A 17685-nucleotide genomic window follows, 5' to 3' on the forward strand; every position below is an offset into this window, starting at 1 on the left:
GTTCTCATCCCAAGGCAGTTGGGATCCCGGTCCTAACTGCTTATCCTGTGCTGCCTCCCTCCAAAGACTGAGCTGTCCTGGTGGGGCTGAGGACCGGATGCAGTGGGCTAAAGCCCCCAGCACAGCTCACGCACATGGCTGGTGCCCTAAAAACATACACCTCCACCTCCTCAAGCTGCAACACGACTCTCTGAAAGCTTAGGTTTAGAAATGGCATTGCTGTAGCTGGTCCTAACGTCTGCAGCCTCTGGCCTTGCACACCCCGCTCTCACTGCCGGGATCTGCTGCGAGAGCTACGGGCCCTTCTGCTCTCAGCTTCCGAGACACAGTGAGCTCCAGCACCGTAGTCAGAGGGACCCAGCTCCGAGGCCCAGGCGCGCCACTCTCACGGGTCGCTCCACCTCTCAAGCTTTAGGTTCCATGTAAGTAAACTGGGGGAGGTATCATGTGAGCCATGTTTCTGAATCAGGAGCTCCCCCATCAATGGCCGCTACGCAGGTCAGAAGGGCAGGACTTCCAGGGTGACACAAGGTCACACTTACAGGCAGGAGGGCTGCTGGGGTGCAGAGGAACCAACAGGGGGGTGTGCCGGGCAACCTGCTTCCACAGTTACAGCAGCAGGAAGAACAGACACACTCCCAGACACACGCTCTGGGAGCGAAACCAGGCACAAGCCCCCACTTTCTCTTAAATCTCTGCCGGGTCTCACGCAAGTGGCTTGCCCTCATATCAAACAAGGATCTTCCCTCTTCAATTTTAGGTAAAGTGACATTCCCCCAGCCCCAGAATGTAAGCTGTGAGGAATGGACCCGTATCTTGCTCAACAGTGCGTCCTCAACACATAAAGCTGTGCAGAAAAGGCACTTACTATACACAGAATTAACGCCGTCCTATAGCTTCAGGTGCCCCGAGGCGCCTCTGTGTTTGCCTACTGGCAAGCATTACCCAGCCTGGGATGCGGGGGTCTCCAGTCTATGTACTTGCCCCGCTCCCATCTCCCTGGGCTGTTAGTCACCTGTCCTCTGGTCTCCCCCATGGAATGTAAAAGCAGCACTGTACTTCCGAGTTATAAATAGGAATATCTGCTTTCAAACTCTGATTTATCAGCTCAATCTCAAGCTATTGACTACTGGCTACCCTCTGCACCCCTTCCACCAAGGAGGCCAGGTGCGTTTAAATGAACACGGCTGTATATAGTGTGGGGTCTGGGTCCATACCAGGAGCCCAGCCAAGACAAATTAGCGTCAACTATATTGTTTCACCTTGCAGCAATGTGACAGGCTTCTATCAGCTCCAGCCAGGCAAAACCATCTGTGAGCCGGAGGGACAACTCCTGAGGGGGCCTGCCTGTCCTTTCACTGCTGCAGCCCCACCAGCTGGCCCTGGAATCAGAACTGGTAAGTCAGAACAATCACTCCCGAGTTAGAAGCTACAGCTGTGTAAGGAAAAGTGCTCTGAAACTGTAAAGAGCTTACAGCGGTAAGATTGTTGCCTGCTAAGGGAATGCATGCAAATACATTTCATTTGCTTGTGCACTTAACTGATGCCAACAAAAATCATGGAATTCACTTCAAAGTCCAGTGCATTTTAAACTCTCAAACTGCTATTTCCCTCCATGGCTAATAGAGAGCTAGCTGTTTTCTCTACCATCAAATCTACTGAAAATAAAAAACACAGTGGCCTTAATTCATTTACCTATTACACAACACCACATCACCACTCGTGTCCTTGCCCAACTGTCTAGTCTGGATTATTAGAGCGTCCATGTAAGGGATCAATTTGACAATACAGAGTCAGAAATTATTTCTAAGCCTGGAGGATACTAAGAACGAGTTACTGAGGAGAGAAGCATGAAAATCCAAGCGCCTGAGTTCATGGACTGAGACACAACCTAAAAGAGCACTCTATGCCACTTCTTTCAGAGCCAGGTGATGTTCCAGGCCCCAGCTGTGCAGGCATGGAAAGCACAAAAGAAAACCCCCTGCCCTGGAGAACTCACACCCTGGCCTGGGGCCAGATATGCCCGCACCACCATCGGACTACCACACTGCTAGGAGAGGTCTCTTATGTAAAGGACCCAGAACACAAGCACGAGTCAGTAAACGCTGGTCCTCCCTTGCCATCCCTGAGTATCCCATTATTCTGTTTTCTAAACAGCGTCCTTTCTATCTCCTGCCACAGAAGCAGCCTGGGACAATGGGGAGGATGGAGGTTAGAGCCTGCCAGGCCTGCTCTCAGCAACGGAGCAACACCCTGAGTTAAGTCACTCCACTTACAGCTTCACCTGTAGAACAAGGACAGCCACTACCCTCCAAGGGCTCTGTGTGGGTTCAAGAGGCTCATACAGGTCGACTGCTCGGCACAGGACCAGGCACCCAGCAGTTCTCAAGAAATGTTAGCCCTTTTCCTCCATCCCTTCCACAGTTTTCAGACTGTCCAAATAAAACCCCAATACAGGACTCGTGAGAAATCATGTCGCTATGCTCCTCCTGGATCATGATATGGGCATTTCCCACTACCTTGGAAGAATCAGAACTAAGGCAAGATGCCCCTCCCTGCCAGATACGCTGCCCTAAGTAGCCCCACCTGGCCTCTGGATCCACACTCCCCTGCTTCTGACCTGACAGCAAATTTATAAAACCTCACTCCACTTTCACTGTCCTCACCCAAACCTGTCCTGGAGTACTTCCCCACCCACGCCTGGGGTGGGGCCACCTTTGGGCAACCTAATCATTGGAGAAGTCCAATAGTATTAAAAATGGCTATTAAAATAGCATTCAATAAGCCACAATTTTAATCAATATACAGGAAGGCAGCAAGAAAAAACTTAGCCACTCTTTAATTAGTCATCCTGGTTCAGCAGCCACATCACTTCATTAAACAAGAAACAGATCCTCAAAACACTTTGGGGCCCAAAGTTCACATGCAAGCCCCTGCCAGCACTGGGCAGGAAGAGCAGGTGGATGGCCTGAGCTCTGTTTGCCCATCTCCAAAGGTTCCTTGACCATGTAAGGCAGATGCCCTCTGGCCCTTCCAATCCGGGTGGTGAGCCTGCCGGGATTGCAAAGTGGAGGCAGGGCAGGCTCACTGGTGGAGGCCACGGTGAAATCTCAAGCCAGTCACAGAGCCCCAGAGCACCTCGCTCATTATCAAAACAAACACCACGAGTGGAAGTAGCCCGCTGGCTCTCTTTCCAGCTCTGTCCTCCAAGTCCCGCTCACCTGATCCGAGGTACCTCCATAATCAGCAGTTCCAACCCTCACGAGCTGACAGTTCAGGGGGAAAGGGAGGCTGCGTCTGCTGGGGTGCATCGTGTCCAGGCCATATGTTGGCCTCGCGGCCCAGCGGCCCCCCCAAGGGCTGCAGCCTCACAAGGGCGATTGTGCGTTCATTCCTGTCCTGTCGGCTCCCCCCCACTCATTCCTCGGCTGCGACTCAGGCTCGGGCAGGGCATCCCGCAGGCAGTGCACCCTTGGCAAGGAGGCAGTGGCCACGGAAAAGGGCCCGCAGAGCGCGGCGCTGCCTTCCTGCCTTCAGGGCACACAGGTGCCCGCCCTTCCCTCGCTCGCCCGCTCGCTGCCGGCCGCCTCCCCAGAAGGAGGCAACCCTCCACCTGCGAAGGCACAGCCCCGGGACCACCACCCGCCCCCCGGAGGGCAGGAGAGCTCCCATCGCTGCCTAGAGGCGGTAAAGGTCCTCCAGGGGCAGAGGGGAGGAACTATCTGGGTCGGGGGCAGGGCAGGGACCAAGGCCCCGGAAGGAAGGTAAACCCCGGGACCTAGGATAGCGGGGCTGACGCAGGCTACGCTAAGAGCGGTGAGAAGTCCGGGGAAGGGATGGCGGGGGTTAACGTCCAGCGAGGGCCGCGGGCGGAGGAGGGGGGAGGTTCAGACTAAGGCCAAGGAGGGAAGAGAAGATTTAAGCTGAAGCCACGGAAGAGCGGGGCAAACAAATCGAGACTGAGGCCACTGGAGGAGGGGTTGACTGGGGTCCAGACAGAAACCATGGAGAAGAGACAGGCCCAACCCGAACCACAGGGAGGGGAGCCCAGTCTGGGCCACGGGAGGGAGAAACGACGGCCTACCCCGGCGGCGGGGACGGGCAAAGGGGACCAGCCCCGGCCGTGGCAAAGAGGAAGGGGGACCACCCTGGATCACCGGAGAGGGGTGCCCGGCCTGGATCACGGGTCCAGGAGGGTCTCGCCTGGGCTATGGGGGAGACCCGCCTGACCGAGAGGCGGAGAGTGGGACTCCAGCTTGAGCCAAAGGCGGGGGCTGGGAGAGGGAGGCAGGGTCGCTGCCCAGCCCAGGTGCTCGTGCAGGCAGCCCCCTCCTGAGCCGGCAGCGATGGTGTCCACCTGGGTCCGGGACCCCGCCCCTCCCCCACCCGGGGGACCCACCCTGTTCGGGCCAGGGGCTGTGGGGGGACGGCGGGGGCGGGGGCGACTTGAGCTCCGGCGGGGCCCCCGGGCCTGGGAGAGAGTGACGTCGGGCCTTTACCATGGTGGCGGCGGCGGCGGTCCCGGTCCCGGCGTCTGTGGCTCTCCCCCCCGCAGCAGGGCCCGGCGCTTCCACTTCCCCGGGTGCCCAGGAGTGAACATCCGGGTCAGCGCCCCCCTCCCCCCGCGCCGGGTCGCCGCCACCTTCCTTCCCCGCCCCGGCCGGGCCCGGGCCCGCCCCCACGCAGCCGGCTCTCGGCCAATGAGCGCGCAGGGCCGCGGCGATCGCCAAGTATGGAGCGCGGCGCGGGGGGAGGAGCGCCGAAGGGGGAAGTGCGGGGCGGGGCTTGTGAGCGGGGCGGGGCGGGGCGCGGCGGCTGGCGGGGTGGGCGGGTCGGCCGGGGACTCAAGGACTGGGCGGGGACGGGGGCTTCCGCCCGCACCCACGCCCCACCTCCGGCTCTGGGGCTGCAGAGGCGGGGGTGGCTGGGGGACCTTGCGCGCGATCTCCCGGGCGGGGACGCGGAAGACGCTCGGGCTGGGAGGGGTCGGGCCCTGCCCACCCTCCCCGCCCCGCCCGGTGCACGCGCTTTCCCGCGCGGATCCGGAACTAGAGCTGCCGCGGGGCGGACCCATCCCGGAGACCGAGGCCGCCCGAACCCGAGGTGGGGTCCCGGCGCTGCGACTTGCTAGGTGGGGGGCCAGGAAGCAAGTCGCTGCACCTGAACCCGATCTCTAAAGGAGTCTGGGGCCGCACCACCCACTGAGTACCCGCTCTATACAAGGCCTTGTTGGAGGCACCGAAGGAAAGCAGAGGTGCAGGAGACAGGAAGATGCCCCCAGAGCTACCTGCTGCAGGATAGCTGTGTGGACCACCCAGGTAGAGATTAGAAAACTGCATCAATAAATCCTAGGCGTTTGCAAGATGTGTTACAGAGAACCAGCCCATTTGCCCAGTGGGGCTGCCTCACTCCACAGAGTGACTCAAAGTCATTTTTTCCTCCCATTTCTCCTCTCTCACTCTCTCTCCATTCAACAAATAGCCCCTGAGCTTGGTCTAGAAGGCAGGAGAACCGGGATTCTAGCCTTGCTGGTAATAACCTTCCTTGCCAGGCTTGCTCACTCTCTTTTCTGAGAATCAAATCAGGACACCCGTGAGGGGATTGTAAACTGTAAAGGGTTGCACAAATGGTGGAATTACGACCACACACCAGGCTGTGTCCTAGGCCCCCATCCTCGGAGAGCTCGTAGTCAAAAGCTGCCAGTGTCATTAAAATGGATTCAAGTGAGTGTTTAAGGCTGTGTTATGGGAATTCAGAGAATGGAGTGCCACTTGGGAATTCTCACACTTGGTAAGCATTTATTGAGCACCTGCTGTGTACTGAGCACTGTTCTGGGCTCTAAGGATAGAGCAGCAAACTTGACAGTCCCAGTGCATGCCTTTGCAGAGCTTGAACAGTTGAAGGGGATACCATCAGCTATGAAGTAAACATAGTGTCAGGTGGTGATTAGAGATGTGGAGGAGACTCAGGGTGGGGGAATTGCCAGGTGGATTAGGGAAGTGGGGCCCCAGGGAGGGCTAATTTAGAAAGTAACATCTGATCAGAGGGAGGCACAAGAACCAGCAAGAGCACAGACCCAATGGGGGCAGTCCCTGGTGTGTTTATGGACCGAGAAGTCCAAGGTGGCTGGCCCAGATTGAGCAGGAGAAAACCGGTGGAAGCTGTCAGAGAAGTGCCCAGCAGGGACAGGACGGGGCCTAGGCTGGAGAAGGATCAGGAGACTGCTGTGTCCCGAATGGACTGTAGGGGGCTAGGGCCAGTAGAAAGCTATTTAAGGCATCTATTATTTATTTAAAAAGCACTTAAATGGGGCTTCCTATGCGATGAACACTGTTAAGCACTTTACAAATAGTAGTTCATTTAATCCTCAAAACAGAGGTAGAAAGAGGTACACTGAAAACCATACAGCAGATTGGACACTGCTTACATGAGGGTAGTAGCCACAGAGGTGGCAAGGGAAGATCCCATTCTGGATATTTGCTGTTAGCTTAATGGTGGGCATGAGAAGAAGGAAGGAGTCAGGGATGATGCTAACAGGTTTGGCTTGATCAGCACCGGAAGGATTTGCCATTTACCGGTCTGTGGAAGATTGTAGGAGCAGCAGGGTTTGGTTTGGTTTGGTTTTGGTGGGGGAGTGTAAGAGTCAGTTCGGGGCAAGGTCTCTGTCTGGGATGCCTTTTGGAGATGCGAATGGGTAAGTAATCAGAAGAGGTTGGAGTTGCTATGAGAACTGTCGGCTAATAAATGACATTTTAAGGTACTTAAGGGTGCAAGACATCTAGGTGAGTTCATGGAAAAGAGGTCGAGGTGGTAAAGAGGAACCAGCAAGGAGACAGAGAAGGCATGACCTGAGAGGTCTCACCAAGAGAACGTGGTATCCCTCCTAGAAGACGGGGGATCAAGGCATGAGGGAAAGATTTGGGAAAGAAAGAACCCTTGAACTTTTTATTCGTAGAAAATAAGATTGACAGGGAACCTTGCTGTTCAAAATGCATTATCTGTACAGTCTCATCTGGTCCTCACTGCCACCTTGTGAGGTCAGTGCTATTAGTCCCATTTCACAGATGAGGGAACTGAGGCACACAGAGGTTAAGTCATTTGCTCGAGATCACTTAACTAATGAGTTCAAAGCCAGCCAAAGCCCATATTCATAACCCTAGGTCTGATCCCGTTGCTTCCCTACTCGAAAAGTTAAGTTCCCTGCTTTGAAAGTTAAGTTATATCATGGAAGAGGGTGCGGAGGCAGGCTACACCATCTCTCTCCCGCAGCCCCATTTCTGCTGCTTTGGATGCACCTGCTCCATTCCTTCTTTGCAGTCCTGCATCGTCAGCTTGTTCATAGCACTATTCCCCTCAACATTTCAGCCTGCTTTGGGTCCATCCTGCCCCCTCTTTTTCTGCATCAGCTCCCTCTATTAACTGGCAAATTATTTTTGTTTCCTACTTCAGATTATTGTGTCTTCTACTTCAAATTGCAACAGAATCCAATGGCCCCATCTCCTGTTTTAATGATGACAGCTCATTGGACAGGTCCCCGGCTGGTCCACAAATTGGGTCCCCACAGGTTGGACCCTACCTGTGACTAGTCAACCATGGCCAAGCACATGGGGACTGTGGGCATTACACATAGCTGCCCACCAGGGGCTGTGGATAGGCAGACAAGGACCATAAATATTTTTAGTATTGTTTCTTCTCCCCTCCTTTTTCAAAATCCCAACCCTTCTTGAGGTTCATGCTGTCATATTTTCCATCTGGCACCACCCCTCCTTTTTGCTCTCATGACCTAACTTCCTCCCCTCCTGTACCTTTTTTTATGACTTCAGCATCCATATCCATAATCCATCAAAAATAGTCTTGACTCCTCCCTGATTTCTTCCCTAAAAATGAGTTTTTCCTTCCTCCCACCCCGGGTCTTACCCTGGACTTGCTCTCACCCATAATTGCAATGTCTCAGAAAACACAGACTCATATCTCAAGTCTGACTTGAACCTCTTTACTATAGTGGCACACGCAAGCATTTCTTCAAACTTGTCAAGCTCCGCAAACCTTTGACCCTACCCGATCCTTGTCTTTATTCTCCCTCTCAAGTTCACTTACCTCCTCACCCAGCTTAGCCATGATCACCACACCTGCCTCCTTGCAAAAACCACTAACCCGTTGTCTGTCTGTTTTTCTCTAACTTTCGCAAACCCAAGTAAATCCAGCTAGTCTCCGACACTCTGCTTCGGAACATCTGAACGTTGCTGGGAAATGGAAAGTGACCAGCGTCCTTTAGTTTGATGCCCCCAGATTTCAAATGAGCCCTGGCTAGCAACCCTGCTCTACATCTCCACGGTCTTCAGTTCCCCTTGCTACTGGGCCAGGGTGATCTTTCAGTCTCCCACCCGTGCCCCTTCTCATGCTTCACTCTAAGCAGATGCACCTGCCTCTTACTTTACAGAACTCTCTGCTCTACCACCTGCTCCACACTCTTACCCACCTTCTCTGCTTTCCAGCTTTTGCCCACCTATCAGAGCGGACGCCTCTGCTTGCACCCTGGATCTCTCTGTCCCTCGTCATCTGTTTTTCCCTCTGTACTGGATCATTCCCATCTGTTTAACATAATATGCTCCAATATCTTGTATCTTAAACACAAGGATTTTTGTTGTTTCAGCAAAAAAAAGCTCCTTGATCCCACGTCTCCCTACAGCCACCTCCCCATCCATTTGCTCCCCTTCACATCAAAACGTTGTGAGAGTTCTCTGCAACTGCTGCTCCCACATTAGCTCCAGTTTCTCAGGTCAGTCTGGGTCCAGCTTCTGCCTCCACCCGCCGACCTGGAAACTCCATATTGCGGAAGCCAGTGGTCGCTGTGGGGCCTCAGTTCACAGCTGACTCCTTGGTGTTTGCTGCATTGGCCAGTCTCCTTGATGCACCCCTCTTGGTTCTCTCGTTTCCCCGGAGTTTCCTTTGATGCCTCCTTTTCTGTATCTAAATGTTCCTTTGGTTACTATGGCTCTCCAGTACCTAGAACATAATAGGTGTTCAGTGGAGGTCTAAGAAATGAGATTGTCATATTGACATCATAGGACTGATTATTGTGTGTCTATGTGGACCTAGAACAACAAATAAAGTATGGTTACTTTTAAATGAGTGCTTACTATGTGCTAAGCTCTTTCCGTGTATTGCCTCATTAATTCCTCTCAACAATCCTTTGAGCTAGGAATTTCTATTATTACTATTTTATAGAAAAGGAAGCGGAGGCACAGAAATGACATGCCTAAGGTCACACAGAAAATGTCTGGATGAATCTTTCTGACTCAGAGTCTGTTCTGAGAATCCCTAAACTGAGGTCATATGTAGGAGAGTGCTTTGTCAATGCCAAAAGATGATGCTACTACATTCCAGCCCATAACAAGGCAACTTACACATAGTAGGTGTCCATAAGTGTTTGCTGAATTGAGGCAGGGTAGGAGGGAAGCCCTGAGCCAAATTGTACTATCAGCCAGGGAAAGAAGAAACAATCCCAAGGACCTCAGGGAGACCGCCTTCCCCTGTACACTGAATCTTTTGTGATGCTCACCAGCTAATACAGGACACCTTAAAAGCAGGCATTACCCAGAAGCTTCTCTCCTTCCTTCCTTTGATTAAATCCCCACAGCTGGAAATGTGGGTTCCTAAAGGCACAGGGCACTGGGGCTCACTCAGCCCCAAATCACCTCTGATTTAACAAGCCTGAGCCTGCTTCCTGAGTTGGGGATCTTCTTGGATTACTAACAGTGGTTCTAGATGTTCTACCATGTCTTTGGGGACACAAGAGAACCCTAGAATTAGCTTCTAACCCCTCACCACACTGATCATGAGGGAGGAGAACTATTTCCCTGGTGGTAGGGGAAATCGGGGTACTGTTACAAAATGAAAGAGAAGGGATGCTGTAGAATAGAAAAAAAAAAAAAAAGAAGGTCATACGGCCATCCATTCTGGGTAAACTCATGCAAAGCAATGAAACAGGCTCCTTTTGGGGCTCAGAAATTTCTAGTCATTGGAACCCTAAGCAGGACTGGATACAGGCAAAACAAAATCCTGATTTCCTTTGAAGACAGAACACTGTGTGGTTTGTAGAGGAGGCAGTCTTGGCTAGACAGCTTACATCAACTTTTCCACCCCTTAGCATCTTGAAAGAACATGTAGCAAGAAGTGGGAAGGTAAACAGACCACTAGCAATCCAGTTCTTTTTAAACACATCCCCAAAGTCAGTGCCAAGAGGATATCTTGGTCTGAGGTTGGACACCATCCTCTTAGGGCTTTTGTTTTGGCTTTTCTAGAAGGTACCTGGGAGAACTCACAGCTGCCTTCTGCTGGACCAGAACTATTTGTATTCTGACCATCTGTGGGGTCTTGCTCAGAGTTACAGAAAGGCCTCTCACATGTGGGCCAGCTGTTGGAGTTTTTATATGCATATTTGGGAAAATTCATGTTTAGCTTATTAAACTGGCCAGCCAGCTGCCCACCAGGCTTGGGATAGGCCTCTACAATGTGTCTGAGGCTGACCCTTCCCCATGTAGTTTTCCCTGACAGTCCCCTCAAAAGCTGAGTTTGGGGCCTCCTGCTCTGTGTTCCTCTGGAAACCTTGTACTCTGAACACCTTTATACTTGCAATTTGCCCCTACTACTTTCCGGGCTCCTTGAGGCAGGGGCTGTGAGTCCTCACTCACAACTAGCATCGTACCTGGGACGCAGAACTCTGTGAAGGAAGCCTGGTGAGCCAGAAAACCTCCAAGCATAGTTGTCCAGGAGGATGCAAACCCCAACTCCTCCAGTGTGCTCATAGCTAATTCCAATCGGACACTGCACTGCTGGAAATGAAACTGAACCAGACGTGGAATTGGCATAGGAGCATGTGACTCTTGATCTCAGGGTTGTGAGTTCGAGCCCCACACTGGGCATAGAGATTACTTACATATATAAACAAGCAAACAAACCATTTACTGGGGCCCCTGGGTGGTGCAGTTGGTTGAGCAACTGACTCGGTTTTGGCCCAGGTGGTGATCTCAGGGTCATGAGATCGAGCCCCATGTGGGGGGCTTTGTGCCCAGTGTGGAGTCTACTTAGTTTAAGATTTTAAGATTTTCTTCTCCCTCTACCTCTCCCCTGGTGCTCACTCTCTCTCACTCTCTCTCCCAAATAAATAAATCTTAAAACACACACACACACACACACACACACATACACACACAAAAAACATTTACCATAACATCAAAACACACAAAAAACTTAAGGATTCGTTTAATGAAAGATACACAAGTCCTGTGCACCCTGAAAACTAGAAAACTTGCTAAGAGAAATTAAGTTGCTAAATAAATAGATGTACCCTATTCATGGATTGGAAGACTCCGTATTGTTACGATGTTCATTTTGATGATCTGTAGATTCAGTGCAATGTTTTCCATTTCTAACATTCATTGGTGCTGCCTATTTCACACCTTAAAAGGTCGGACAAGATCAGATGTCCTTGATCCCAGATTCTGTAAGGTCGGGCCCCATTTAAAGCCTATACGGATCAAGAAAACTCTGGTGGCTGGATTTCTCCATCAGGATTTGTCCCTCCCTGGACAGCTGGCATTACAGTGCCGTTGGGCTCCACCTGGATGACTTTTTGCCCTCTGCTTTACAATACCATGACTGCTGGAGGTGTGTGGCACACGCAGGCCACACATTCACCTTTTCCACGTCTTCTTCCTGGGCTCAAATATAGTCTGTGTTTCCTAGCATCCCTTGAGGGAGGTCGTGGTCATATGGCGGGGTTTGTCCATTGGAATGTGGGAGGAAGTGAGAGGACCCACCTCCAGGTAGGACCCTTAAACCCCACTTGTGGCCTGTGCCGTACTCTCAATCTCTCTCTCTTTGATTGTCCACTAGTTGAATATGCACAGGATGTGAGGGAGGACTCCAGGGTGGACGGAGCCTGAATCCCCTCCCAGCACAGTCCTCTGAAACATCCGATCAGACTCTCTCAGGGAGAAAATCAACCTGTGTGGTCATAAGCTACTAAGAGTCTGGGACTGTTTGTTTCAGCAGCTAGCATGATCCTGACTAATACAGGTCGAAGGAGCTCCCGTGATAGCTTCCAGTACAGCAGGAGATGTTTGGGACAACCAATTGAGGCAGGATTTCCCTAAACATGTGAAGATTCCATGGCTATCTCCAGGTAGATCCAGGGAGGCAAGACAAAGACCACACAGCTACACGGATGGTGAGTCAAGGTTTGAACAGGGAGGTCTGTCTGACCCCAAAGCCTATGCTTTTCCCACTCTTCCACACCACCCCAAAACAAAGAGGTAGTCTAGATGTTTTTAAGTGATGATCATAGTGAGGATAGACTCTAGGGTTCTGTATATTACCCTCTGGCACATTTGTGCTATATATTACCGCAAAGCTCCCGCTACTTGCCACGGGTGAGTGAGATTGATTATAAGAACACTCTAGAATCCTCATTTTGAAATCAACATCAACCCCAAGGGCTTGAAGGTGGGTAGTTAAAATTATTCTCCATTTCCCTAGCTAGCAAACTAAATTTTTCCAGTCTGGTCAAAAAACAAAACAAAACAAAAACCTCTTGGGACCATGCCATACAAGTAGACGTCGTCCCTCTCCATCCACTTCTCCCTTCCTCCCTCGACTGTTCCAGTCATAAACTGGGCTTTCTGGTGAATAAAAGCATCTTCTTTCTCTCCGTGATGTTGAAAGGTCAGGTGGCCGAACCTCCATATCCTGGTTTCCGCAGCTATAAAATGGGGATATCGTGCCTACCACATACAGTTGTTGTGAGATTTAAAGAAAATAAGCAATCAACTCGTGGCATATAGCATAGTTCTGCTCTTCATACTTCTCCCCCACGCCCCAACAGTCTTCACTGTTCTCACCAAACATCAGACAAGTCTTGGTATTTTGTAAACACATTTGCCAATCTTATTATATTATCCACGCGTTTGACACCTAGTTAATGTCAGCCTTGAGTATCTGTGACCTTAAACTCCAAGTAGAAGGAAAACCCATGGTAATTAAATATTTATGGGTTCCACGACCCTACAGTGAATTCATTATTCCAACCACAGTAAGAGATCATTGAGGACCTCCTATCTCATGAGTTTTAGGCAAGGAGGCTCCGGGAATAAGACTCTGTTTCTGCCCTGTAAGACCATCAGAGAGATGATTTGAAAAGGCATGACAGCTTATTATTCTTCAAAATAGCGTTTGAAGCATCCGGCTACAGAAATACCTGCCCGTTGTAGAAAAATTACAGATACAAGCACCAGAAAAAAAAGAAAGAAAGAAAAAAAACCCAAGAAACCATCACTACTGTCTTTTTATAGAACCTATCCTATCAATCTTTTTTTCTTTTGCACATATATAAATATTTTACAAAAATGGCATATTTGGGGGCGCCTGGATGGCTCAGTTGTTAAGCGTCTACCTTTGGCTCAGGTCATGATCTTGGGGTCCTAGGATCAAGCCCCACATCAGGCTCCCTGCTCGGCGGGAACCCTGCTTCTCCCTCTCCCACTCCGCCTACTTGTATTCCCTCTCTCACTGTCTCTCTCTCTCTGTCAAATAAATAAATAAAATTTTTTTTAAATGGCATATTTTTGTAACCTGCTTTTTCCCCACCTAATAACACATCATGAATATTTTACACATTATTAAAAATTCTCCAACAACTTTTTTAAAAAAGATTTTATTTATTTATTTGACAGACAAAGATCACAAGTAGGCAGAGAGGCAGGCAGAGAGAGAGAGGGGGAAGCAGGCTCCCCGCTGAGCAAAGAGCCCAATGCGGGGCTCTACCCCAGCACCCTGAGACCATGACCTGAGCCAAAGGCAGAGGCTTAACCCATTGAGCCACCCAGGCGCCCCAATTTTTCACCATTATCAGCAACGAATGTCTTTGTGTGTACTCCTCTAGTCACATCCCTCATCATTTCTTTAGAACCCACAAGTAGATGTTAGCATCAAAGGAAGGGCGCATTGTCAAGGTCTTTCTTCCCTATTGCCAAATTCTCGATTAGCAAAGTCATACAAATGCACAACCCCACCGGCAGTGCACAAGAATTCTATAACAAAGGCTCTTGTCCAAGACGATGATTATTAAAGGAAAATAGTGGAGAAGATAAGCATTTGCTAAAGGCTCACCGCACGCCAGCTGTGTTTATTTGCGGAGCTCTGTAACCATGCTCCTTGGACCGAACACCGAAGGTCCTTAAGATTTTTAGTTTATTTAGTGCCTCTTTCAATACCCTGAAACTCTGACACAAGTTTTATCTGAAGGAAAGGAGATTTCTGGTAAATACGATTTCCAGTTTGGAAACTGAATTCAAACACTTCTACCCCTCATCCTGGTGGGGACCACCTCTGTGATTTTCACTGCTGGGAATTAGAAGGAGCTGCTTCTGACTTGGAGCGGAGAACTTAAGTGCTTCTAAGAAATGAAAGAGCTAGTTTGGGGTGAAAAAGTCATGTTCCGAGGTACAAAGGAAAAACCAATAACAACCCAAGGGTTTGGAGTTTCATTTGACCTGCTCTGATAATATCGCTATGGTGATGGTTTCTGTAAACAGTTGCAAAATAGAAAGATGAAAAGGAAGGAACCAGTTCCACCTAGGAGATCTGAAGTTATTTTAGGGATCAAGGCAATGTCATCTGGGGTAAAGATGAAATGCAAAATCTGTTCTTTTCATAACCATTCTCTTCTTTTGTGAGGCCGAACAAAGGCCCAGGCAGAATGGTCTGGTTTGTGCAGAAAGGAACACTGACCCAGCGTCTTCAGAGCTAAGGAGGAAGCGTGACCAAAAGAATGGAAATAATGGTGAATAACAGATGCCGAGATGATCCTTCTCACACCCTTGGCCTCTGAGACTCCACTGAGCCTGGTGTGGAGTCCAAGGGTGGAACACGGGTGATGTTGTTGGGAAGGGCTGACCTGGTTGAGAGGCTGGGATCGGGACCCCTAGGGAACTGAGCTTGGTTGTCTGCCCCTGACCTTGATTTCTGAGCCAGAGGGGGTGGAGGGAAGCATCTTCAAGGCCACAGGCGGTCCCTGGGGCATCACCATCTGCCGCAGAGGACATCTGCCCCTCCCATCCTCATGCTGTTCTCTTTGAACCCCTGACTCAGCGAGTCCCAGTCCAAAAAGCAGAACTAGCTATTTTTTGCACCAAGAAAAAAAAGTCAGGCAATACACTTGCTGAACCCCTTCCTGACCCTGAAACTCATTCTTTGCACTTAACCCCTCGCTCTTCCCTTATTCTCTTCGGTCCTTTCTCTCTCTCTCCCTCCTCTTTTAGACTGCTGGATTGGAAGCTCTAAGGGAAAAGTGTGCCTGGCACACGGAAGGTCTGTAAGTGCCGGCTGGTAGGAATGGAATCAGAAAGCCCAGGCCTGCCCTAAAGCGGACATTTCCCCAGCACATCTGACACCATGCTGCTCATTCACTCATTCACCAAATATTTATGGAGTACCTATCTACCAGGAGCCAGAACTTCTGCTGAGGACTGGAGCTTCGGGGATGAGCACAGATCGTATTCCTGGGGATAGACACTACTGCCTTGCTGTTGACCACAGCTGTTACCCGACCGCAGACCCCTCTATGACCATTGGACATGAAAGCACACTCAACCCCCTTCTCTGTTTAATTTTCCTCCCCAGTGCTTAGCACAGGGCATATTCGTTTTGGGTTTATTTGTCGGTTTTCCCATGCAAAAGTGTATCCTCTTTGAGGGTGATTTGTCTGCTGGTGTTCCCTGCTGAATCCACAGCACCATGCCTAGCACACAGCAGGAGTACAACAAGGATAAGTCAAATCAATCTGTTCAATGTACTGTGCAGTCCTCTAGAACTTTATAACAGAAACCTCCAGAGAATGCGCTGAGAAGAGCTCCAGAGAACCATAACAACCAATTACGACAGTCCAGGGCTTTCGGTTTATAAAGCAGTGGGGAACCCGGGGGTAATCAAGGGCGTTCACACCCCGCCCCTGATTTCCTCCTTGTAAAGTGAAAATAACGATGCCCACTTTTGGGGGCTGTTGTGACATCCGGAGAGGGGCACGTGCACTAACAGCCCACCTTGGAACCTGGTATGTAACAGGTGCTCCCTGCCTGGGGAGGAAAGCTGTGGTTTCTTTATGACGTGAGCTTCATAATTCCGCGTGAACATTTAACCAACAAGGAAAACAGAGCTCACTGAGGTTTGATGATTTGCTCTCGGTAGCTCAGGTGGGACAAACCCCCCCCCCCGCAGGGGGGCAGAATTCCAAATGCCAGTGCCTTAACTGTATGCCCACAGCTGCCAACTCCGGTAGGAAAGTGCATCTTACCAGTACCTCCTAATTTCTCCTCTGCCCTCACTTTGACGTTCCTGTTTTCAGTCGTCACACCACCCTTGGCTGTGGGAAGAGAAGAGCTCTGGGAAGTAACCCTAAGGGGAGGTTTGTGCATTTGGTTAGTAGGGGAAGGACAGATCTCCCTCCCACCCAGCTCCCTAGCCTTTTCTGCTGCTTCCACTAGCACCTCCCCAAGGGTCCCACGGCCCCCACTTAGGGACCCATGACCCCCCAGCATCTAAGCCTATGGGGATCCTGGTCCAATCAAGGGCGACTGGCCAATATGCTCATTAGCATAAACAAATCAGGAAACTTCTCAAAATTTAAAGGTCCTCTGACTAGCAAGACTACCAGTAATTGAACTTCCTAAAAATAATTATACATATTTTTAGAGGGGGGGAGGAGCAGAGGGAGAGGACGAGAGAGAATCTCAAGCAAGTTCCATGCTCAGCAAGAAGCCTGATGTGGAGCTTGATCTCACAACCCTGAGATCATGACCTGAGCCAAAATCAAGAGTTGGTCACTTAACCTACTGAGCCACCCAGATGCCCCCCCAAATTAATTTTTAATTTAATTTAATTTTTAATTAAATAAATAATTTTAAAAATACATAATAGTTTCATAATTCCTTGTACATTTCCTCTGTCTTAGGCAGTTGGGAGGTAATTTACAAATATCCAACCCAGAAAGGCAGATATTATTGTTCCCATTTTATTGATTAAAAAATCGGAGCCCAGGGAGATGAATGATCTCACTGGAGTTCATGTAACCACCAAGCGAAGAAGGCTCAGGACTTAAACCCAGGTCTTCCCGCCTTCAGAACTAATGCTCTCTGCCACACACAAAAATTGAGGGAGCATTGGGGACTTACGTGCATCAGGACACCTATTCCAGAATCATTCTGAAAGAAGTTGGAAACATCCTAAGAAATACAAAAATAAGGGGATAGTCCAATGAATTATAGTGACAGTGGCCAGTTGAATATTTTACAATTATTGAAAACGATACAAGGAATATGATGACACAGAAAAGTCTTTATGATACACAGAAGATGTGGGCTACAAGATATATGCCCATAGAGATTATAATTTATCAACATGCATGTGCAGAGGACCGAAAGGAACCCTATAAATATGATCATCATCGTGTGGGGAGATTTGGAAGGATTTTTTCCCTCTCTAGCGATTAATCTTTCTGCAATGTGGTTAAATTACTTTGCAATTTACAGATTAACAAGACAATTATCAAACACAGTCTTCAGAAGTCTTGTAGCTTGGCGCATGGGGCCCAGAAACCAGCATGCATAGTTTTAAGTCGCTAATTAGATA

At 50.0% G+C, this 17685-nt stretch overlaps 1 protein-coding gene and 1 long non-coding RNA gene across 5 annotated transcripts in view; one reads left to right on the forward strand and one right to left on the reverse strand.

The window, feature by feature from the left end:
• CAPZB (capping actin protein of muscle Z-line subunit beta) overlaps positions 1–4722 on the reverse strand; it is a 126448-nt gene extending 121726 nt beyond the window's left edge. For 2 of the 4 annotated variants that reach the window (XM_082684488.1, XM_082684487.1), the window contains exon 1: positions 4500–4722. In XM_082684488.1, the coding sequence (XP_082540614.1) occupies positions 4500–4502 (3 nt within the window). In that variant the 5' untranslated portion in view covers positions 4503–4722. Of the gene's footprint in view, positions 1–3221; positions 3693–4499 lie in introns of those variants that run through there. The other 2 variants (XM_082684486.1, XM_082684485.1) reach the window with 2 other exon arrangements.
• The window catches only part of LOC309841513, a 268973-nt gene that overhangs the window by 3556 nt on the left and 247732 nt on the right, over positions 1–17685 (forward strand). The window lies entirely within an intron of this gene.

Source organism: Mustela nivalis (genome assembly GCF_964662115.1).
Source record: "Mustela nivalis genome assembly, chromosome: 10".
Classification (NCBI taxonomy): domain Eukaryota; kingdom Metazoa; phylum Chordata; class Mammalia; order Carnivora; family Mustelidae; genus Mustela; species Mustela nivalis.